This window comes from Rhamphochromis sp. 'chilingali' (genome assembly GCF_963969265.1).
Source record: "Rhamphochromis sp. 'chilingali' genome assembly, chromosome: 22".
NCBI classification, from domain to species: Eukaryota; Metazoa; Chordata; class Actinopteri; order Cichliformes; family Cichlidae; genus Rhamphochromis; species Rhamphochromis sp. 'chilingali'.
In genome coordinates this window covers 14,937,617-14,961,447 of record NC_137950.1, presented here as the reverse complement: position 1 = coordinate 14,961,447, position 23,831 = coordinate 14,937,617, and the positions used below count along the sequence as shown (strand labels likewise).

General features: G+C 39.0%; 1 protein-coding gene across 1 annotated transcript; it reads left to right on the top strand.

The window, feature by feature from the left end:
* Nucleotides 1-3,837: 3,837 nt before the first annotated feature.
* LOC308390947 (integrin alpha-M-like) lies at nt 3,838-20,415 on the top strand (the record flags this gene model as incomplete). The annotated part of the gene is made up of 30 exons (XM_080873321.1): nt 3,838-3,880; nt 5,946-6,048; nt 8,260-8,363; nt 8,774-8,844; nt 10,897-11,011; nt 11,774-11,901; nt 12,018-12,160; nt 12,534-12,684; nt 13,278-13,428; nt 13,666-13,739; nt 13,906-14,026; nt 14,192-14,331; nt 14,461-14,607; nt 14,700-14,909; nt 15,015-15,148; nt 16,084-16,226; nt 16,333-16,487; nt 16,624-16,749; nt 17,070-17,143; nt 18,233-18,374; nt 18,464-18,562; nt 18,660-18,739; nt 18,822-18,908; nt 19,011-19,080; nt 19,176-19,274; nt 19,377-19,457; nt 19,577-19,687; nt 19,838-19,951; nt 20,031-20,141; nt 20,323-20,415. Exons 1-30 carry the CDS (start codon nt 3,844-3,846, stop codon nt 20,413-20,415), a joined length of 3,414 nt encoding a protein of 1,137 aa, XP_080729447.1. The 5' UTR covers nt 3,838-3,843.
* Between the last annotated feature and the right edge of the window lie 3,416 nt (nt 20,416-23,831).

Below are 23,831 nucleotides of genomic sequence, written 5' to 3'. Positions count from 1 at the left end.
CTTAGCTAAATTTATTTATATAGCCAATTTCTAAAAGCAAGTGAATGCTCATTTTCTCTATCTATCTATCTATCTATCTATCTATCTATCTATCTATCTATCTATCTATCTATCTATCTATCTATCTATCTATCTATCTATCTATCTATCTATCTATCTATCTATCTATCTATCTATCTATCTATCTATCTATCTATCTATCTATCTATCTATCTATCTATCTATCTAAAAACATGTTAACCAAGAGCACATATTGTGTGTAAGAACTGCCATTCACAAATATCTGAATGTTGTACTCATTGTACTTCAAAATGGTGGAAATGAACATGAACATATGGAGAACATGCACAAAAAATAAACAGCATAGTTATGCTGTACTGTACTCCTGAGCAACACTTCAGAAAATGTGTAAAACTCAAATAATCAAATAAATTTCAACAGCATGTGATCCAAAATATTTGGAGGACTTGAACTTCTCTAAATCCACAATTTATCAAAACAAATTAACAACAAACAGTGCAGATTTCTGAGCTCATAAATCCACCATCTTTTATTAATGCTAATGAGCTGCACAGTTTCTGTCAGTGGCACTGCATAGATTCAACCTGAGAGCTTTATGCAGAAATGTTTCCACTGAGGTTCACGTCAATGAAGGCATTTAAATGTTTATCTGTTTCAGTACTTTAGGAAAGTCTGGGTTCGCTTTGCAATGTTCAATAAATCCCAAGTTGATTTTTTTCTTTTTTTCCAAAGAGTACCACTTCACTGCATTGTAAATGTCAACTCCCTTGGTGGTGGTTTTCAGTGACAGTAACGTCAAAACCTCAGTCCACAGACTCATCCCACTCAACTGAATACAAGGAGCACCTGTTCATGTCCAAATCCAGCTGTCTCTCCACATCTGCTGACAGTGCTTATACCCTCTGTGCTAAAGTGTTGGAGGAAATGGCAGCAAATAAAAGGCAAGGTTTTATTGCTTTTGAATCCCAAATGGAGACAAAGCAAAAAAAAAAAAAAAAAACCAGGAGTAAAGCAAGTGAATGAGACAAGGGGAAACCAAGATAAATACTAGAAGTGATGAAAGAGGAAATATTTGGGGAATTCAGCTGTAACTAATACTACAAAATTAGACAAGGGAAGTGAAAGTAAATACAATGAACAAGAGACAAAGACTACCAAACAAACCCCAACTAGAATTAACTAAATGCAGCAACAACTACTCTAAGGCAAGGCGCATAAATGAATTATTTTTAGATGGAGTTTGTTTAGATCAGGGGTGCCCAATCCCGGTCCTCGAGAGCTACCATCCTGCAGCTTTTAGATGCATCCTTGTTCCCACACACCCGAATCAAATGAATGGCTTGTTATCAGGCCTTTGCCAAACATGATGGCATGCTGAAGAGGTAATCAAACCATTTGATTCAGCTGTGTTGGAGTAGGGATGCATCTAAAAGCTGCAGGATAGTAGCTCTTGAGGACTGGGATTGGGCAGCCCTGGTTTAGATCTTAAACTAGAAGATAACGTGAAACAGCAATCCCCATTTTTTAATTTAAAGTAGATCCATCTGAAAACAAAAGTCAGTAACTGAGTAAAGCCAATGTCTCAGCAAAATATGTGGCTTCAAGTCTGCGAACAGAAATTAAAGTTTTATTTTTCTATTTTATTTGTGAATCCAGTTATTTCATATGATTGTATAAAATAATGCAATAACCAATCTTTTTACAAGAGCTTTGTAAATATCAACACTTCACTGAGTTCTTTTGATTCCTCAGAGGCATCCGATGGAAGACAAAACACTGCTCAGTAGACCATTTAATACTTTATTACTTCTAGAAGGGAGATGCGTCCTGCATTACACGTTGCCGCGGATCTCAAAATGGTGATGTGCCCCTGACAGTTTTATTACAGAAGCTCTCTCATTCTAGTCTAAACAACTGTGTCTCAGTAACTTTCCACTAGAAATGGTGCTCTCTTATCTACATTTTCCCAGGCAAGTATGAGCGAGAGTCTGCAGCTTTCTACTCCCCAAGGACACATGGTCTCATGCCATTATTTTTCAGGGCTGTGTCCAGTTAATACTCCACTATATAACTTTATAACACTTACTAATAAAAAAAGCATAGCATTATTGAGGCACTGCAAATTATTTAATCCCAACAGTTCCTCCTTTGATCTGATCAGATCAACACTACTAAAGTCATCAAGCATCATCATGTTGTTTTCAGATCTCCAACAGCTCTGTTAACCAACCTTACCAATAATCCTGAGATAGAAGGCACACCACCACAAATTACCCAACTAGCTGTAAAAACGAATAAGGAAACCCTAATGGTACTAATACACCCCTTCCATTGCCCAAGGACAGACGTCATCCAATGGATTATCAATTCCAAATATTCATGCATTTATTAATTTTCTTAAATGATGTTCTGAGTCTTCCCTGGGCTCTAGTTACAGAACCATCTGGGGTTGTGTTGTTGGGAATGAAAGTGCAGCACATCTCTCCAGACATTACACACACCCCATTTTTACCCACTAGGTGTCAGTTCTCTATGCTTCTTTTCCCTCTTTGGCCCTCTGTCCCCCTTTAACGGGTGGACCATATATGGGATGATTGCTGTGCTTGGGCAACTGTCATAACATAAAAATCACAAATCACAGACCATTACTAAAGCTAATTCTCAGATCTCCCATTACTTTCAGCTACCTTCCGGGACGGGCGATTCTCTGCACTCTTTTCCTCTTCTTTCTTCAACGTTAGGGGTTAGACTACCCTTCGGTTCATTGCATAGATCAGGGGATTTATTTTGCCCCTTGGCCGGGATCCATGTTTCTTTTGGGGTCACAGCAGTGTCCCCCTTTCTTGGTCAGACCCTCGTTGGTCTGCCTCTGGATTTCCGCCAACCACTTCGTGGTTATTGCTGTGGTTCTGGGATCCTCTCGAGGTGACTAGCAGGAGCCCAAACGGCATGACCCTTGACCCCAATTGCTGTCTTGGCAGTCTTGGTGTCTGCTGCGAAGGATATCTTCGTGACCTCATCTGGTGTCTGCTCCTAGCTCTGTAAAAGACGGAAAAACCAAACACTTCTCTGCCTAGCCTAGATAATCTAATGTTATTATCCACTGTTCTTCTAGTGATTCAAAATTGGTTTAGAATATCATATCCGGGACCCTCTGACCTGGAAAATTAGTCTAATTATTATCTGTGTGTAAGCGTGTTTGCAGTTACCCCTCTGCAATTTAAGTCATTTCCTACAATATATCAGTCCGGACAGTCACGCCGAACGAAGCTTATGACCGTCAGAAGACTGAGTGCCAAATCTCATGAGCACATTTGCAATGTGTGTATGAAAATGATTATAATCACGTATTGTAGTAAAAGAAATCAAAAAGAAATCAAACATTTTCAATCCTAACATTTTCCCTCCTTTCACAAAAAGCATGTGTTTCATTCAACCTGCTGTCCCACAGTTTCCCCTCCAGTGTGATACTAAGCTTCTCATGAACACAGGCATTTTATCTTCTAAACGCGATTCAGTTTATTTAATCATTAACAGTTTATATTGATTTACATTTTTTCGCTTAGAAAAAAATACTTGAACAAATGGATCAAAATTAAACACCACCACAGCAGCGTGTCTTATAAAACAGACAGTGCTGTCAATACTGTAGCTCCTCCCATGAAAACGTTACCTGCCTTACCTTTCATCAGTCATCCTATGACTGTTGTATTTTGGATTAAACAACTCCTGTGAGACAGAGCAGAAGTAATTCCTCACCAACTGTATCAGTCAAATTAAAAAAACAAACAGACTGGGTTTTTTTTTCATGGAAGCAACACAATGGATTGGATAATTTGTGTTACACTATTTTCATCTGGTAAGACAAGTTTGTGCCTTCTGATTTTGTCTTTAGTTCTTTAATTATGAATGAGTACAACCTGTGGAAAAATGACTGTAAGTATACACAGCCACATTTTTCTATTTATAAAATATTTCTTTTAGTATTAAAAACCCACAAATAAATTGACGGTAAAATATAAAGTGAAACCATATGACCTTGACATATTTTTGTGATGGCCCTTTCCTTATTTGCACTTTATCCTCTGTGAATTAAACTACCTGCTGAAATGTGTCATGAGTTCAGTCAACTTCTGACTCTAAAAATAAATTTATAACTAAAATGTTTTGATGTTGTCTGTCGTAGAAATGCAGTGTGAAAATTTCACGAAGTAATACATTCTTAATTATTAACCCCACAAAACCTGTAGAACTGGATTTATGAACCCAAATGATTTAGTAGTTTATGCAGTCATTATATATTCCTCCTTGTTTTATGCAGGGCGACACAAAACTGTAAACTTTTTACGACCACGACACACCATATTCTTCCTTCCAACTTATTCTCTCCATGTACTGAAAATCTTTAATTACAAAAGATTACAGTAATCTAAAGAGACAGTGGTGATAAGAGGAACTTGAGAGGGTGTCAGTATTATAAAATATCTATGTCTAAATACATTTGGTTTTTGCAAAACTATCAAATTAAGATTTCATTATTGAACAGAAAAATATATTGATTGTTCATAGCATGACCCAAAAAAAGGAAATGTGATAAATGTAAGTTGTTTCATAAAAATAATTGGCACAAAAATTCAGGTCTAGCCTTATATAGAACAAGGGCTATGTAGTATTGCAACAATATTAGAGTTTCACTTTATGGCAACCATATAACAATACAATTTCCGTGCCTCTATACTGTTTTTATTATCTAAAGTGCATGCTACTGATTTAGATTTTCTTCTTTGGGGATGTACATTTGTGACATCAAACTTACTTCCCTCAGAGACTTCATTTCCTTTACTTGCATGTGGGTGTGGTAGGTATTGATGAATCTGACTGTTAGGGAGCAAGCAGCATTCTCCATTCTATTTTATTTTTTAGCACTGTAAGTAAGCACATGCATACAAAAAGGTTGTCTATTTTTATACTGTGGAATATACTGAAACTAATTGTAGAGTTAAGCATTGATTTTCATCCTTTAAAGCTTTAAATGTCTGTATTTTTTAAATGGAGGAAGATAGAATCTGGTTTAAATTTTAATCTTCAATATGTTTTTTAGCTTTATAAAATATCTGGCTTTAGAGCACTGTAGTGGTAATGACAGATTCACTGTAGCGCAGGGGTGTCAAACATAAGGCCAGAGGGCTAAAATATGCCTGGCAAAGACTCCAATAAGACCCACTGGATGGCTTTGGATCAAGTGAAAAAGGGCATAAATTTAATAAGACTTTTAAATATATTTTCATAGGTTTTACAGCATTTCCTCCTGATAAAGATAGAGAATTGTACCACACCAAAGTAAATAAGTAATAGATGAACAATGAAATGACAGAAAAGTTCCTGTTTTTTCAGTATCTTCTCTAAATCTCTATTTTTTTTATTACAATGGGTCCAGTGAAAGAAAACAAAGAAAGGATTATTTATGTGAATTAATAAAAGGTTCTCTTGTATAATTACAGGACAGTCTGCAATGATCTAATATAACTTTGTTGTTTTACACATTGACTATCTAAAATTTAAGCCCAAAGGGTCATGCTGACAAGATGTTCTTCATTAACTACAGCAAAATTTCTTTATCATATATACAAACTGAGACATACTCTTTAAATTGCACTCTTTAGTCTTATATTTAGCTATCTCAGGGAGTGTGTAGTTGTACTATGAGCTGTATGTGGTCCTAGTGTGAAGTGACTTTGACATCTCTGCTATAGTGGTAGTCTAGACATAGTATGAAAATAAAACAGACTGTGTATAATTTCCTAAATGTGATTACATTGAGAAAGGCTATAATTACATTATTAGATGACCTTAAGTAAGATTATTGATGTCATTCTTTCTTTTTCTTTTTTTCTTCTGCTTTTTAAAAAAAAAAAATTTCTCAGTGTTAAATGCTGCACTTTGTTTCAATATTGATCCCGTGGCTTGGAAGACCCTGAGTAACTCTGCTGCTGGTTTTGGCTACCAGGTGATTCAAAGACAATCAGAGTAAGTCAGGACATGCATTTTTATGTTGGATGTGGGTCTGCACCTGCGTGGTTAAGATTATTTTACAGATTTAACATTTTTTGAAATGGCCTCTCTGTTATGCCTTACAGTAATAATTAAACAATACTTCTTAACAGAAAACATACAGTGTATTTAATAATAATAATAATAATAATAATACATTTTATTTCAAATGTGCCTTTCAGAACACTCAAGGACACTGTGAAGAGCAAAGTAGTAAAAGCAGGGAATATACACAATAATGAGAAACATAATAGAACGAACAGATTAAAAGTTAGCAGGGTGGAAAGGTTATGTGGAATAAGCTATTTTGAACAGGTGAGTTTTGAGTCTAGACTTAAAAAGAGAAAATGAGATGATATTTCTCATATCAGGAAGTAGGAAATTCCAAAGTTAAGGAGCATAGCAACTGAAGGGCCTGCCCTCCATAGTGACAAGAGAGTGGGAATATGTCAGTGAAGGTTCTCAGTCATCCAGGTCATCGTAGTCTAAGGAGCTTGGAAAGAAAAGCGTCTAGACTTCTTTAAGTTGCTTGAAGACGTTTCACCTCTCATCCGAGAAGCTTCTGCCGGTCTTGGGTCAAATGGTGGAGAGTCCTGAATTTTAAGCCCTGTGGGAGTATCCCCCGAGAGGGACAATGGACCACCTAATGATCCTCTACCTAATCACATGAACCAAGGTGTGAAAATGGGTGTAGGTCACAATCAGCCAAGATTTCAGGTGAGCTCATTGTGAAACCTAGCCCCACCCTATCATGTGATTTCCTGAGGTCAGATGGCCCAGGATGTGAGTGGGCGTTCTCTGTCCAAAATGTGTAAAATGGCATCCTCAAAAGAGTGACCTTTGTCCTTTAAATGCAGATGGGCTGCCGGGTTTTGTCCCGTGGAGGTGGCTCTCCTATGTTGTGCCATGCGTTTATGAAGTGGCTGTTTGTTCTCTCCAATGTAGAGGTCTGAGCATTCCTCATTACACTGTACAGCATACACTACATTGTTGAGTTTGTGTTTAGGAGTTTTGTCTTGGGGATGAACCAGTTTCTGTGTGTTGCTGGGTCTGAAGTAAATTGCGATGTCGTGCTTGGAGAAAACTCTCCTGAGTTTTTCTGATACACCGGGTATATAGGGAATGACAATGTTGTTGCGTCTGTCTTTCTTATCCTCCCTCACTGGTGTCTGATCTTCTTTTCTGTGCATCTTTGCTGACTTGATGAAAGCCCAAACAGGATAACCGCATGTTTTAAGAGCTTCCTTTACATGTGTGCGTTCCTTCTTTTTCCCTTCAAGGGAACATGTTCTGCCCGGTGGTGTAGGGTCCTAATTACTCCAAGGTTGTGTTCTAGAGGGTGGTGGGAGTCAAACAGGAGGTACTGGTCCGTGTGTGTGGGCTTCCGGTAAACTTCGATGTTGAGGTTTCCATTCTCTTCAATGTGCACGGCACAGTCCAGGAAATGCAAACAGTTGTCCTTTGTGTCTTCCCTGGTGAACTTGATCTATTTATCCACAGCGTTGATGTGAGCAGTGAAGGATTCCACTACTTGTGTTTTGATTTTGACCCAGGTGTCGTCTACATTTCTGTACCAGTGGCTGGGTACTCTCCTTTTTAAAAGATCCAAGAGCCTTTCTTTCCAATTCCTCCATGTAAAGGTTGGCTACAGTGGGTGACACCGGGGAGCCCATGGCACAGCCATGTTTTTGTCTGTAGAAACCCTCACTGTATTTGAAATATGTAGTGGTAAGGCAGACACTGGGAAGGAACAGAGAGAGAGAGGGAAGAGGATCTGAGGCACCGAGATGGAATGGTGATCTGAACCAAATCAGAGAGATTTGGAGGGGAGAGAAGATGAATAGTCTTGAATGTATACAGAAGTATTTTTAAATTGATGCGATGTTTGACCAGAAGCCAATGAAGCTGCTTCAGGACAGGGGTGATGTGGTGAATAGAGGGAATCCTAGTGTTAATACGGGCAGCAGAGTTCTGGACACGTTGAAGCTTATTGATGGATTTTTGAGTCAGGAATGAAGAGTAAACAGGAGTCAGCTGCCATAAGCAGATCGTTGATTATTTTTATAACGGCTGTTTCTCTGCTATTGCAAGGGCAAAAACCAGACTGGAACTGTTCATAGAGATTATTGTTATTTACCTACAATTCACTGTCTGGACTTACGTCATTGACTGGATTTATTTCTTTAGTGTGCTCGTCAGTGCCCCAGTAGAACAATATTCACAAAATCGAAGGGGGAAAATTTATAGCTGCACCACCTCTCCCCGAAACTGCCAAAATATCCCGTTTGAAGGTAAGTAATCATTCATTATTGAATGTATTGACAAGATGTGATGGAACTCTAACGGCATGTGTTTTGCCATCAAATAAATTATCGTGAGCTGCACAGAAACATGTGTAAATCAAATCATAATTAGATTTTTCAAAGTAAATAAGCCTTTAAAACTAGAAATATCTTGCTAAAATAAGCAAAGAAAAAGTCAATGGCATTAGTAATGTTAATGTTAAGATAATTCTTTAAGTGAAACTAAATTATATGATATTAAAGCGGCCTGGTTTACATCCTGGTTTGCAGTTGAGAGAAGTTCCAATGGGAAGTATTTCAGTCATGCTGCTTTGGAGTCATTGATTTAAGTCTTATTTTCTTCCTTTCAATTGCCTTTTATGAGTATTTAAAAAAAATATTGCTTGTTTTTAATACAGCACCAGATTTTGCAGTCAACATGTCGCTTGGTCTGACAATGAAAAGTGATCCCTCAACACAAAACACTGTGGTGAGTTGGTGAACTGCAGACATTACCAGTACATTGTCAAAATCTCTTGTTATTGTCACGTCCACTGTGGCAGACATGTGGAGGTGGAAAATTAGGACCCAAGAGTGATACAGGGTGATACAGGGTGATACAAATAGATACGGCAAAGGTGAGCATGGAAGCTAAGCAAAACCTAAACTGGGAAAACTAACTAAAACAAACCAGAAACAGAGATGTAGGGAGACTCAGGGAAATACACAGATGAGCCAGCAACGCGCACACAGGAAAACACAGGGTTTAAATACACACAGGACAATCAGGGAATGGGAGACACGGCTAGGATTAATTGGACATAACGAGACAAGGGGAAGCGAAACTAGAAACACTGACAAGAGACACGGACCTTCAAAATAAAACAGGAAACACACTGACTGAACTCTACACATGCAAACTTAACACAGACTGGGGAGACAGAACATAGGAACGTGAAACATGGAACAGGAGAGCACAAAGGACACAAAACACTAGGGATAATCATAAAAAACAACCCAAAATAAACAAAACCACAGAATAATAATAATAAACTTAAACATAAACATGGAGTCCACAGATTCTGGACCATGACAGTTATAATTAGAAAATGCATGAAGCCCATTCCATGACAACTTAGGCTAAGTTCACACTGCAGGTCTTAATGCTCAATTCCGATTTTTTTGTCTGCTTGTTCACACTACAAATAAAATGCAACAGCAAACGCTCTCTAGTGTGAACCCTCAAAGCGGCGCACATGCGCAAAAGAAAACGTCACACACAACGTGCTCTGTTTAGACCCAGAGCAAACAATATTGTTTGACTGATGGCCCTTAACCCTCTCAGACTCAAATTAAGTTTTTTGTTGCTAATGCACAACCAAGTCCTGCAGTGGTACTTCTGAGTAAAAAAACTCATAAAATATGTATGTGGGGTAATCAGGTTGTTAGTTTTTAACTGTTGTAAATCGGCAACGCCTGCCTCGAGAGGGTTAATATAAAGACTTCGGACTTTACGTTTCCCAATTTTTGCTTTAAGTTATTTTGTTATTTACATAATGTAAATGTAAATATGTAAATAACCTAATAATTATCCTTATTGCTGTTTGCTTCAAAGGATAGTTGCAGATTTCTGTCAGAATCTGCAGATTATACAGTTATAAATAACATGTTCACGTTTCTCCAACGTTGTCTTCCCAACACTGACACAGGTTTCACTGCTGGATGGCCAGGAAGTGTTTGCGATGTCTTCTCCGGAGCTGATAATTGGCGTCTGTCTTGTGTCAGTGACGTAAAAGATGGATTTAATGCGACTTGACCGTTCAAACAAGAGTTGCTTTCTAAAACATTGGATATTTATCAGATTCAGGACCACATATGAAAGTGACCCAGATCGGATTTGAAAATATTGGATTTGTGCCGTTCACACTGTCATACCATGATCGGATATGGGTCGCATAGGGTCAATGCGCTTTCGCCTGCAGTGTGAACATAGCCTTAGTGTGCCTTCCACCAACACCCCATAAAATCAGCTGATGTTTTGGGTACAATACGTTTAGCATATTTAATGAAGCCATTCAAAATTTTACCTTGTTTACTGAAAAACACTTAGAAACACTTAAGACATAGGACAGGTGTATAGGACTGGGTCTGCTTATTTTAGTTCACTTGTTTAACATATTCAAGCTCTGTGAAAAACTAAATGTATTTTTTCAGTCCTGAAATGTTAATGCGGATATATCACATACATAAACAAGAAGTTTGGAAGACTGAAAAATGTTGAAAAAGGTTATTTAAAAACATGTAAGAATTATAAATTGCTTAAATTTTGAACCAACCCCAATACTTTAAGGACTTCTAGCTTGGAAATGTTTCATGGTAGAATTTAGTGTGGCTTCTTTAAATATGTTAAAGTTGTAAAAAAAAGAAAATTTCAGATTAATTTCAGGTATGTTTGATGTTATATCAAAGTAATCATTGTATGAAGGACAGGGAAGTAATCAGCCTACTGTATTAATGGAAAATTGACACTGTCTCCTCTCAGGTCTGTGGTCCAACCATCCCAAAGGACTGCAAAAGTATCACCATGTACAACGGTGTGTGCTTCCAGATGGACCGTTCTAATATATTTGGACTACCCATACCTTCTTCTCTTCAAGGTAACAGTAAATAAAATTTGTGATGATATACCCATAATGCTTAGAGTCCTGGGGCCTCACTAATTAAAAAAAGAGCTTTTGGATTTTATACTTGAACGTAGAGTTCTAATGACTTATTTTGGTGCTTGTACAATCTCTAAATCTCAGATCAAACTATATTGAGACTTCTGTTTATACATGTCAGCAAAAAATAAGGTTTAGTCAAAACAGAAGTGGAGTAAATAAAAAAAAGGGATTGATGCCAGGTTTTGTGTATGACTTGTATGATTTGGTGGTCTAAGATTACAGATGAGACCAAACCTCAAGATCTAAGCTTGGATGGATAGATGCATCCAAAACTGCCATACCACAAAATAACCAATAGGAAGTTGTCACCTTAAAAAAAAAACAAAAAAACAATAAAATTGTTTTAAGTTGTCAATTTACTTCTATTGGTAAGTAAGTTTTAACCTTAGGCTAAAATCCCACACACTGACACAAACCCCTATCCTAGTTAGGACACAGTCTCTTTTTTAGTGTGCTGATTGTGGCCAGAGGTAGATTCTTTTTACATGAACCTCTAAAATTAGTTTTAGATCAAACTAATTTAATCTTTTATTCTTAATGTTTTGTCTGTCAAATCAGATTACATTTAGTATTTACTATGTAAATGAACTCAAAGGGCCATTAACGAGAAGTTTATTTCAGCATGTGGTACTGTGTGGTACTGTTAACTTTAACCCTTTGAAATTAAATTCATTTTGAAATTAATCTCTTTGATAGCATGCCCGCCGCAAGTAGACATTGCTTTTCTGTTGGATGGTTCAGGCAGCATATCTACTACAGACTTTCAAACAATGAAGACATTTGTGAAAACGCTAATTCAGTCATTTCTCTCAAATGATGCACAGGTAAGGCCCTGCAGTCCCTCTGTAATTTAAATCATGGCACATAAAATTGTTTTATCTTTATTTCTATTTATTTTCATAAAGCATGACAATTTCTTTTTCTTTTCTTTTTTTTGCAGTTTTCTGTTTCCCAGTTCTCCACGGACCCTCAAATTCATTTTTATTTTAAGAAATTTACCTCATCTGGACCATGGAATGACATAGATGGAATTAGTCAGCTGAGGGCATGGACTTACACAGCTAAGGCCATCAGACATGTTGTGTCAGTGATGCAATAATATTACTAAAGCACTACAGTGAACTTATTGCCTAGACTTACTGTCCAGATTATTTTCTTCTGGTGCATCTCACCACACTAAGTACTGTGTGTTTGATGAAAGCCTGTAAAAAGACAGACTTGGGTTTTGAAGAATTATTTCCCACAGATTTGATGAGATGAGCATAACCAAGGCTAAATTCAAATACTTGCATTAGCTGGATTTGCAAAGTGCAAAAATATCTGCAATACTAAAAGATAATACAGAAAATGATGCATATCGAGACAATAATAACACATGCAATTTAGTCATGACCATAAGATGCACTTTGAAAAGTTGTTTTGTGTTAAAAATAGATTTTTTTTTTTCACTTGGCAGGAACTATGTTTTCACACCACAGACAGGTTCTAGACCAAATGTGAAGAAGGTCTTGATAGTAATTACTGATGGACAATCCCAAGATCGTTCTGATCTGGGAGGTGCAGCACAGCTAGCAGAGAGTAAAAACATTATTCGATTTGCTATTGGGGTAAGTACTTCCATTATTATTATTATTATTATTATTTTTATTACTCACGATGTGTTTCAGTCAACTATCAGACAAAACTCACAAAATATAACACTATATACACAACTATAACAGTAGATGATGGAGTACACAGGAGGCAAGAAATTTCACAAATTGACAGTACCACACTCAAATTCAGTGAGCTCTTTAGAACAACCCATTCTTTCATAAATGTTTGTAAAGAAGGCCTACACTGGTAGTTGTTTGTTTATTTATATCTGTGACAATGGGATGCAAAAAACACCTGAAGGCTAAGACTAACGTAGTGAAATCAAAGCCCATTTCACTGACCACATAAACTTAAAATAGAATTTCTTAAATTAATGAAAAGGCAGAATTTTTGATGGGAACATAAACTGTTCATAATCAAATTTATGTGAAAAAATATTTTGCAGAATTACGTAACTGTTATCATGAATGTGGGTCATATTCAGTGAGTGCACAATAACTGTCTATAAACTGGGTGAAAGTCCGTAAAGTCATGGACCATAATCTGTACTGAGCAAATCCTGCTGCATAGTATAACAACTCAAACATATATTTTATAACACCAGGTGGGGAGTGCATTTACTAACAGTGCAGCAAAACAAGAACTGGACACCATTGCATCTTCTCCCTCAGTCAAATACGTGTTTCAAGTGCAGAACTTCAACGCACTTGAATTAATAAGACAGAGTCTGCAGGACAAAATCTTCTCCATTGAAGGTACAAAGATAAATGTATTGTAATAGCTTTTTTACAATTAAAATGACATACATGGTATTACTTTTCATTTAGTTTTTAACAATCAATCTCATTTCAATCTCGCTTTTGTAATCAAGAGAAAAAAATAATTTGGAGCTACTACTTAACTTAGAATAATAATAAAAACAAAAAAACTTCTTTTAAAGTGAAATTTGTTGTAGTGTGTCTTTTACCTTCTCATTTATTTTTCTGTTACAGGATCTCAAAGCAGTGGAGAGTCACTGAAAATGGAAATGTCTCAAGAGGGATTCAGTGCAGTTTATGTGCCCGAGGTAATTAAAACCACCTGAAACTCACCAGACAGTCTAGTCATAGAAAGAGAGATTCACACATTTATAATAACCCAAAAGCAAGCAGACAGTTATCTAGTTAAACATACTCCAGGTTTGAAATGAAAAATAAATTGTATATAAAATGTATTTCCTGTCTGCACTGTAGGGAATTCAGATGTCTATTGTTGGTGCAAACCAGTGGAAGGGAGGCTACGTGCAATACACAACAGGAGGCCAGAAGCTGAAAACATATGAGGACGTGTCTTTGGAGCCTGACAGCTATCTTGGTAAGAATATTACAGCTTTAACAATCTAACTCATACACATGTAATCATGTATTACACAGCTCTGCTGTAATTCTTTCACCCAAACACACTAATGTGTTTGCAAAATGAACACATTTTAAAAGAAGGAATAAGGAATCTTCCCCTTTTTGAATACCTAACCTCTAGGTTACTCCATGGCAACTGCTAAAACCCGAAGTGGCTCACTAACAATTGTTGGTGCTCCAAGATACAAACACAGAGGAGCTGTGGTCGCTGTTAACAGACAAAGCTTTGAAAACCAAAAGATCGAGCCCTTTTCATCACAGGTATGAATTTACAGCAAGACAGATCTGAATGGAATTGTAAACTATATATGATTTATTTTCTTAAATAAAAGCTGTTGTTTTTTCCCCCTAAACATGAATCCTTTCATTACGAATTTGTTCCTTACACAGTATCAGACTGGTGCATATTTCGGGACAGAGGTGTGTGCCATGGACATAAATAATGATGACATCACTGATCTGATCTTCATATCAGCCCCAATGTACATGGAGCCTGATAGAGAGGGAAGAGTTTATGTTTGCAGACTAACTGGTTTGGTAAATCACAATTTTATGTACTGCAATTAAATGAATCAGTTTATTTTTCAACTTTCTTAATAACCATAAAATATTCACTCTCCTCATTTTAGTTTGTGGAGTGTAATTTTGATGATCCATTAGTACTAAGAGGACATTTAGCTGTCAAAGGAAGGTTCGGCTCTTCTCTTGCTGTGCTGCCTGATCTAAACTCAGATGGATTCAGGGATTTGGCAGTTGGAGCACCTTTGGAGAATAATGGTGAAGGCAGCATCTACATATTCCACAGTGAAGGAGGACGAATCAGTCCTACTTACTCACAGGTGCACAGCATCAAAGAACTCACGAGGATATATTAACACAGTTATCATTTAAGGCCCATATCTATACAATAAAGTTTGATTAATTAAAATATTTCACGTACACAGAGACTTACTGGCTCTGAGGTCCAGTCAGGACTGAAGTTCTTTGGAGTGACAATCAGTCAGTCGTCTTTTGATCAGAGTGGTGATAAACTACCTGACTTAGTGGTGGGTTCAAAGGGCACGGTCGTCTTACTGAGGTAAGTCACAGTCCAGATAGATACTCCAGTCATGTGTTATTATTGTCTGTGGTATGTCTAGCAACTTTGTCAATGTCAAATGAATGCGCCAACTGTCAAACGTTTAGGTCAATTTGAAGACCTGTGCATTGGTTTTATATAATATAATAATGAATCATAAATCATCATCAATGATAAAGTGATTCATGAAAAGTAATTTTTAACGTTTAATGGAATACATATGCAGGATAAAACAGGCATATATTTTTTTCTCCCAGAAGTCACGTTATATGACTTAAAGTTTATCATGTCAAAAGCCTTTCTGATCATGAGATAAAAATTTTTTTCATTGCGACATGATGGAACCCAGGAAAATGGCAAAACATGACATGCATGCGAAGTTGCAGTAAGCTGCCGTAACAGCAGAGGGAGCGATTTTATTTCAATCCGACGTGAACATTATCACAGGAAAGCGTTTTAGCAGACATTATTAACACATTTACATGTTTATACATATTAGACACCTAGCTTAAACGTTTTTGGCAATTAAGGACCTTGAAATGTTCTTTATACGTTTTGTGTTCACTATTGATTTGTCTTTACATATGTTATCTCCCTGTGCTGGTAATACAACTTTTGCATGCAGAAATGCAACTGCATGCGTGTCCACTTCATGTTTTGCAGAAGCGTGAAATAAAAATGGTGGTCTGGTGTCTATTACACATTTTGCCATCATATTGGGTTGCATAATGAGAGGTGCTCTGGTGACTAAAGGTGGAATAAATGTGGTTGGTTGAGACTGAAGTCTCAAAATAAAATGCGTAATTTATAACAGTAGCCTTGTTGTTCTAAAAAATAATTTCCAAGCAGAAATGGAAATGACTACATTACCCAGAAAGCTGCTGTACTAATTGAAAAACCAAATGTTGTTCATATGTGCTTTTCCTTTTTTCCAGATCAAGGCCTATTGTAATGGTTGAAGTCGAGGTGTCATTCAGCCCAAACCAAATCCCTACTCAGAATGTAAGCTGCTCAAAACCACTGCAGAACACAGCTACAGTCTGCTTTACCATGAGCAGAGTGTCTACAGTTGATCGAGGTTCTTTATTCTCCTAACTTTTTCAAAATCAAAATGGCACTGCCCATCCATTTTCATTTTTTAGTGTATGTACATTTGTAACATTTTAAACTCTGATTTATTCCAGCTCAAGCTAGAATTAATTATACTTTTACACTCGATGCCACTCGCAAACCTCCAAACAACCGAGCTTACATCAGTGGGAAACAACGAGAGGAGTCTCGATCGGTCATTGTTGACTTAAGTACACCAAACTGTTCAACTGTAAACTTCTTTATTGAGGTAAAACAACATCAGAGAAAAACTAATATAACCAATAATAAGGTTCAATTTGGTGAAAAGCAGATTTTGTTTTCCATTTTGCTTTTAAGAGTCTTCCAACACGGAACCTAAATCTAACACTGCTGTCTTTTTGCAGGCCTGCCCAGACGATGCTCTCAATCAACTTTCCAATGAGCTCAAATTCACATTTGACGGTTTTCCTTCCAACACAAATCTCAGACCAAGCCTTGCTCAGCAGGCTCAAACAACAATAATTTATCCTGTAAATACCTTTAAAAATGTACTAGCTGGACATGAACTGAAGAACACAGCATTAGTTTTGACCTTATTTTTCTGAATTAACTTTTTGTTGCCATAAAATTGACTAACACTTCTTCTACCGAAGAATTCTTGGGTGTGAAAAGGACTTTGCTGTTTTCCAAAAGCGTATCAAGAATATTCAATTTGTTCAGATTAACAAAAATGTAAAAGTAAAGTTAGATGACAGAACAAACAGATTATTCGTTGGATTCACCGATGTTTCATTTATTATGTAAATAATGTGTAATATACATACTTTTCACATCATGCTGTGTTCCATAGTTAGGGTTTGAGATCAACTGCGGCACTGACAACAAATGTGTTGATGACCTAAAAGTGGACTTCAACTTCACCAGGTTATTATATTATATTATATTATATTATATTATATTATATTATATTATATTATATTATATTATATTATATAAGGCAGCACGGTGGTTAGCACTGTTGCCGCACAGCAAGAAGGTCCTGAGTTCAATTCCACCATCAGGCCGGGGTCTTTCTGTGTGGAGTTTGCATGTTCTCCCCGTGTTTGCGTGGGTTCCCTCCAGGTACTCCGGCTTCCTCCCACCGTCCAAAGACATGCAGCTTGTGGGGAAATCCAAATTGTCACTAGGTGTGAATGTGAGTGCGAATGGTTGTCTGTCGGCCCTGTGACAGACTGGCGACCTGTCCAGGGTGTACCCCGCCTCTCGCCCTATGACAGCTGGGATAGGCTCCAGCGCCCCCCGCAACCCTGAAAAGGATAAGCGGAAGCGAATGGATGGATGGATATATTATATTATATATTTTGTCGAGAACTTTACAATTCACCAAGAAAGCATCATGGTCCATTATTCTTTACACAGAGACAAATACTCAAGAAGCTGTTTTTTTGACAATTATTAAAGAAACACGAAACAAAAGAGGCATCAATCCACTTGCACAAAATTAATCAACAGCATATCAGCTCACCAGTGGGCAAATGGGCTCCTAGATGAAAAGAGTATCAAAAAATTGCCAATTCACGTATATCTCTTCTCTACACACCTTCACACTAATCTGCAGGTTAAACCGGGGTTGCATAAAAAAAACACAGCGCAAATGCCCCCACCAAAGGCACCCAGACACCTCCACTTCAGGCCCTCAGGTTCTTAATAAAACAAAATACAAAAGTCATTCATATTTCAAAAAGATACGAAAAACCAGCAAATATGGCCTTTCACATACAACACATACATAAGTGTCATACATTAAAAGGGCTCAAAGATTTGACCAATACACAAAACATAATAAAACAGCATCAGCATTGAAGCACAGCATATATGTTACATACTACATATTTTGAATTCTAACATAGTATGTTAGAATTCAACACAAATACATGCTATATTTAGCTTATGGAAAGCTCACCAACACAGTGCAATCTGTTTTCCTCTTCCTTTATTCTCGTCCTCTGTCAGATCCTCAGAGGTTAAAGTGGGCATTGATGAGCTTTTGAATGTCACAGTCACAGTGGAGAACAGAGGAGAAAACTCCTACAACAGTCGCGTTATTCTCACGTACCCAGCTGGACTCTCCTACAGGAAGTTCACCATTCAGCAGGTAAGGCATCAGGATCAAGTCTTTATCAGTTCATCACTGATCTGCTGCTCTCCCAGTGCATCCAGAAGTCATTTTATTTACTAATAAAGGGAAGAATTGAGTGCAAATCCTTGGACAGTGAAGATGGTTTATCCCGAGGAAGGACAGACTGTACTATTGACAAGCCAATTTTCAAGAGCAAAACTGAGGTTTGTTTTTTTTGATGCAATTTTCTCTTCTCACTTCTGCACAGTTTAGTAAAAAGATGTGAGGGAATCAAGATTTCTCTCCTTTATTTCAATTAAGGCTTTCTTCATTGTCTCCTATGGGATTGACACCAACAGTCGACTTGCGAGAAAGATCTTTGTCACTGCAAATGCCACCAGGTACTGTTCATTTGGTCATTTAGGTACTCCTTGTTTAATAACCCCACAGATACAGTACAACCATTTCACTTCTCTCTTTCAGTGGAAATCAAGAGAACACTACTACGAGTGAAAGCTACGAAATGAAAGAGATTGCTGTGAAATACAGCATTTCCATGACATTTGAAAAGTACGTGTGTTTGTATTTGTAACAAAGGAAATTATTTGCAAGCCAACATTCTTTTGTCTTACACATTATTTATATAATGTTTAAATGTTTAAATCTTTCTAGCACCCTCAGCTACAGCAATTTTACTTTTGGGATAAATAATTTGCAGAAACCGGTTCGACAATCAGTCACGGTAAAATATAATAAAATATAATAAATATTATTGTGTGAATTAGACCTAACCATTATAATGCTTGACTGCCTTTGTCTTTTCTCCCCATGTTTTAGGTAACAAATTATATCAGAGCGCTTAATTTCACTGTGGTGATCAAGGTTCCAGTGAAGCTTGATGAAAAAGAGATTTGGGTGAATTTGAGCAGCCTACAGGTAATAGAAAAGATACAAAAATGGGTCACAATTAGCTGTGTGATGGGTGAATTTGCTAAAATTAGGATCAATCACCCGGAAATTAATGTAAGTGTATTTCAGATTGCAGACTGTCAAAGAGGAAATGATGAAGCACCAAATGTCACAGATTCTGTTCCAAAGATACAAAAGAATAAAGTGGTGGTAAGTATGCCTCTGCACTTTTGCTACCTGTTAAAACTGAACCATGGTACAGATTCAAAACATAACCTTGTACTGAATCACAGATTTGTTTCATTCAGTCTTCTTTAAATCACCCACAGGACTGCTCTGTAGCCATGTGCAGAGTGTTCAAGTGCAACACCTTCATGGGAAGACTGCAGAGTAGGACATACGAAATCTCTGCCAACCTCAGTTCAGGATGGATAGAGCAGGTAATTAAAGGGTAGTTTTTTTTTATAAATGATTTATACATATTTGGATTATAGGTGGTCTTATGTACTTGAATATGATAACAATTTCTCCCTTAAATTGAACAATATTTTTAATTCAGCCTCATCCTAGTCTATTTTTTTTTTCCATAGATTGGACTTCAATCTGCTAAATTCCTCTTGACCAGTACAGCCACTGTGGAGTATGACAAAGAACAATACATCTACTTTTCAACAGGGTCTTACAACAATCCTCCTGTTCGCAAGGTGACTTAGCATTACTTTCTCTTGTTTGAGATGTACAAGAGCTTAAATGTCATCCACATTGTGTCTCGTCATCTCTCAGATTGTAGCAGAGGTAGAAGTTTACCCTAAGCCAGATTTCACTAAAGCGATCATTGGAGGATGCTTGGGAGGGTTGGCTATTCTGGCTTTACTCACTGCTGGCCTGTATAAGGTGAAAGACTCTTCTTACACTTTTTCAATTCATTACATAGCTTTAAGATTTTTAGAGATCATGACCAGTTAAACAAAGGTTAAAGGTTTTTATAGTCACTCATATAGTTATTTTCATTCATTTTGTTTGCAACTGCAATACACAATATCTGCCTTTTAATGTTTTTTCCTTGCACTTCTAGGCTGGGTTTTTCAAGAGCAAATACAAACAGATGATGAACGACAGTACAGAAGATGGTCCAGGGAATGATGCAAGTGCACTCACAGCAGAATAAGAAAATCATATTTGTAGTTGTACATTTACTCTATATGAAAAATTTAAGGCCCAGTGTGTGTAGCAATGTCCATACTACCACATTTGATTGAGTCAACAAAAGATAGCTTGCTGTGTTTGAAATTACTCCTTTGCTTGCTCATTTACTATTATCTAATATAGAGGCTCCTAGCTGTGTCCTTCCACTACCTTCAGAAGCAGAAAACTGCTGAAATTAAATCATCCGAGCAGAAAAATACAACTGTCAATCAATGCCTTAAACTTTAGACACCCGAGGACAAAGGAGACACAAAGTCTGCATTCTCAAATGAATTAGATGAGATTAAATTTAGTCTGTGAAAGTCCTGTGATGGATTATGGTTGGAAGTGTCTTTTCAGGGTGACTTTTTCTTTGGTGAAGAATTTTACTCTCTAATCTGATCAACAATAAAATATGTGTTGTCAGCTTTGTGATGTGAATTTTTAACTAATCATCAGTGTCTATCATGTGCAGCATGTAAACGCAACTATGCTTCCTTTTTTCATTCTTATTTGACTTATTATCTCACTTTTAATAAGAAGATAACATCAGCATATTCTTGCATAATTTATGTATTGGCAAAAGGACCATCATTTTACAAAACAATGCTATAGATGTCATGTTTCCGCTGTGTGGCAGGTAGGGATTGGACCCAAGCGCAAACTCACGGGGACACGGGGGATAAATTCAACGGAACAAAAAAAAACAAAAAAATCACTGGCGTACAGTTCACCAATAACTCAGGGGGCCGACCTTGCGGGCGGCAACGGGGAAACAGTTCTGGGGCCGACCGTGCAGACGGCAACGGGGAAACAGTTCTGGGGGCCGACCTCGACGGCGATAACGTCCAGCTGGTGGCCCGGAAAGTGGCCGGCGATTCCGAGGTGCAGAATGTGGCTTGGTCGGCAGCGTGGCAGCTGCAGGACCAGGCGAGGCTGATACAGAAGCTGAGGCTGGTGCAGAAGCTGAAGCTGGACCAGGCGACGCTGAAGCTGGACCAGGCGACGGCGAAGCTGAAGCTGAACCAGGCGACGGCGTAGGTGCTGCAGGCCACGGCGTGGCAGCCCCAGGTGGTGGCTGGACGGGCTCCTCGGGCCCCCCAGCTGACGTGGCATGAGGCTGGACGGGCTCCTCGGGCCCCCCAGCTGACGCGGCATGACCAATAGGGACAGAGACCACTGGCTGAACAGAAGGCAGGTGGTGGAACAAATGACTAAGCTGAACACTGGGGAGATGGCTGAGCTGCACAGTGGGCTAAGGGGTGAGCTAACAGTAACACAGGAAATTTAACTATGGACTGGGCTGCTAACAGAGCTAATGGCTGTATCCCAATTCAGGGTCTGCAGCCTTAAAGGCCCCATTTTAAGGCCGATTACGTCACAGCGACGCGACGAAGGCTGTCCCAATTCGAAGGCTGCTCGAAATGCGGCCCTCAAATGCGTCCTTCATTTCCCTGAATTTTAGGGATGTGGCGGTGTAGACTTCGTGGCCCAACATATCCCAGAATGCATAGCGCGGCGGTTTGTGTGGATAATTTTGCCAAAAAAAACGGCAGATGAGGGGCGCCCGAAGAGTAAACTTTAAGTAAGTACTGAATATTATGTCACTTATGTGCAAATGTTTAATAACGAAGAACATTAAAACATTACTGTTGGCCACATGTCGGCAAAGTTATGTGACATTAGTGACGTTTGTACTAACTTGGTTTTAAAGCCTTTACTTTAAAATATACGCCGTTCAATAGCTGAGCTTAATCTTACAGAGAATGATCAAAGCTCATGTAGAAACAAACAAACAAATGAACAAAAGATTTTCTCCTTCATTTCTGTCAAACAAAGCTGTATGAAACGTTTCCAGCTGTTAGTATCATGGTTGCTAGGCAACTTGGGCAGCGCGACGGAGGCTAGACTGTCCCATTTCACAAGCCTCGCATTTCCGGCCTTAGCGGTCTTTGAGTACGCGGCCCTTGTGGACCGTTAAGGCTGCGTACTTTAAGGCTGCAGACCCTCAATTGGGATACAGCCAATGACTGAGCTATAGACTGAAATGCATGCAGTAGTGATGGTGGTGATGATGGTTGTGGACTTAACTCTCCTGAGCCTCTGGAACACAGGGAGGACTGCTGGGCGGGCTTGCCTGAGCCTTCAGCAGAAACAAGAACGGGTGCACGCACCTGCCGGACACTAGCCGTTCCCACCCCAGGAGTAGGTATGGGTGCGGAGACGGGCTGTATCCTGGCTGACCTCACCCTGGGGACCGGCATGGGTGCAGGGGTGGACTGGTTCACAGCCCCCCTCACCCTGGAAGCCAGGACAGGCACCGGCAACGGCTGGGCAGCTGCCGTTCTCACCCGAGGCGCTGGTAGGGGGTGCAGAGACTGACAGAGCCTCAGTCGGCCTGGAAACCAGAGCAGGGACCAACTGGGCCCCAGACTCTCACACCCGAGGAACTGATACGGGTGCAGGGGTACGCTGGGCCCGAGCTGCCCTGGGAGCAGGAACACAAGTAGGCAAAGGATTGGGCCCAGAAAAAACAGTCTTAGAATGGGCAGGCTCAGGGTTAAAATGTACTGGGTCAGCAAAAACAAACTTATCAAAAATGAATTTTGCACTTTTTCCACCACGCTTTACAGTCTTTGTTTTAGTAGTGTTTAAAGGGTTTGAAGAGTTTGACTTGTCCTTAATTAATCCCCCCTCCCAGGGAGCTGAATGAAAATAATTTTCCCAGTCATTGTCATCATCCATAAGGGAAGTTCCCCATGGATCAGAGGTGAGTTTATCGTTCTTCTCAGTTGTGGCTTCAGGTGGAATGTGTGAAAGGCAGTCATTATGACTCACCACCGGGAGTTGCTCAGCAGGTGAAAAGTGACGGCGGCGTGAGCGTCGCTTCCTCTGAGGTGAGGAATCTGACGGGGTGTACAGCTGAGCCTCTGACGTGCAGGACGGCAATGCAGAGGCTGGCGCATGAGCATCAGAAGAAAAACTGAGCACTCCCACCTGAAGCGGCCGAGGCTTGGGTGCGAGCGGGGCAACAGGCGGAGGCTTTTGGCAACTTCGGGGACCTCCGAAAGCCAGCCGATTTCCTCGGAAAATCCGCCCATAGTCAGGAGTGCGCCACGGCCTCCAGCGGAGCTCCTCCTCCAGCTGGGCAAAGGCAGCATCCTGACGCTCACGCAGCTGGGAGCGGTTTTCTGGGTCTGTGTAATGGTCGCGTTCTACCCTCATGTTTCGGCTGTGTGGCAGGCAGGGATTGGACCCAAACGCAAACTCACGGGGACACGTGGGATAAACTTGAAAAGCACAGCTTTATTGCTGGAAAAACAGCAGGCAGGATTCAGAGACAATACTAACACAGTACAGAGGAAACAGGAGGAACATGAGGGTAGAACTAAACCTAAG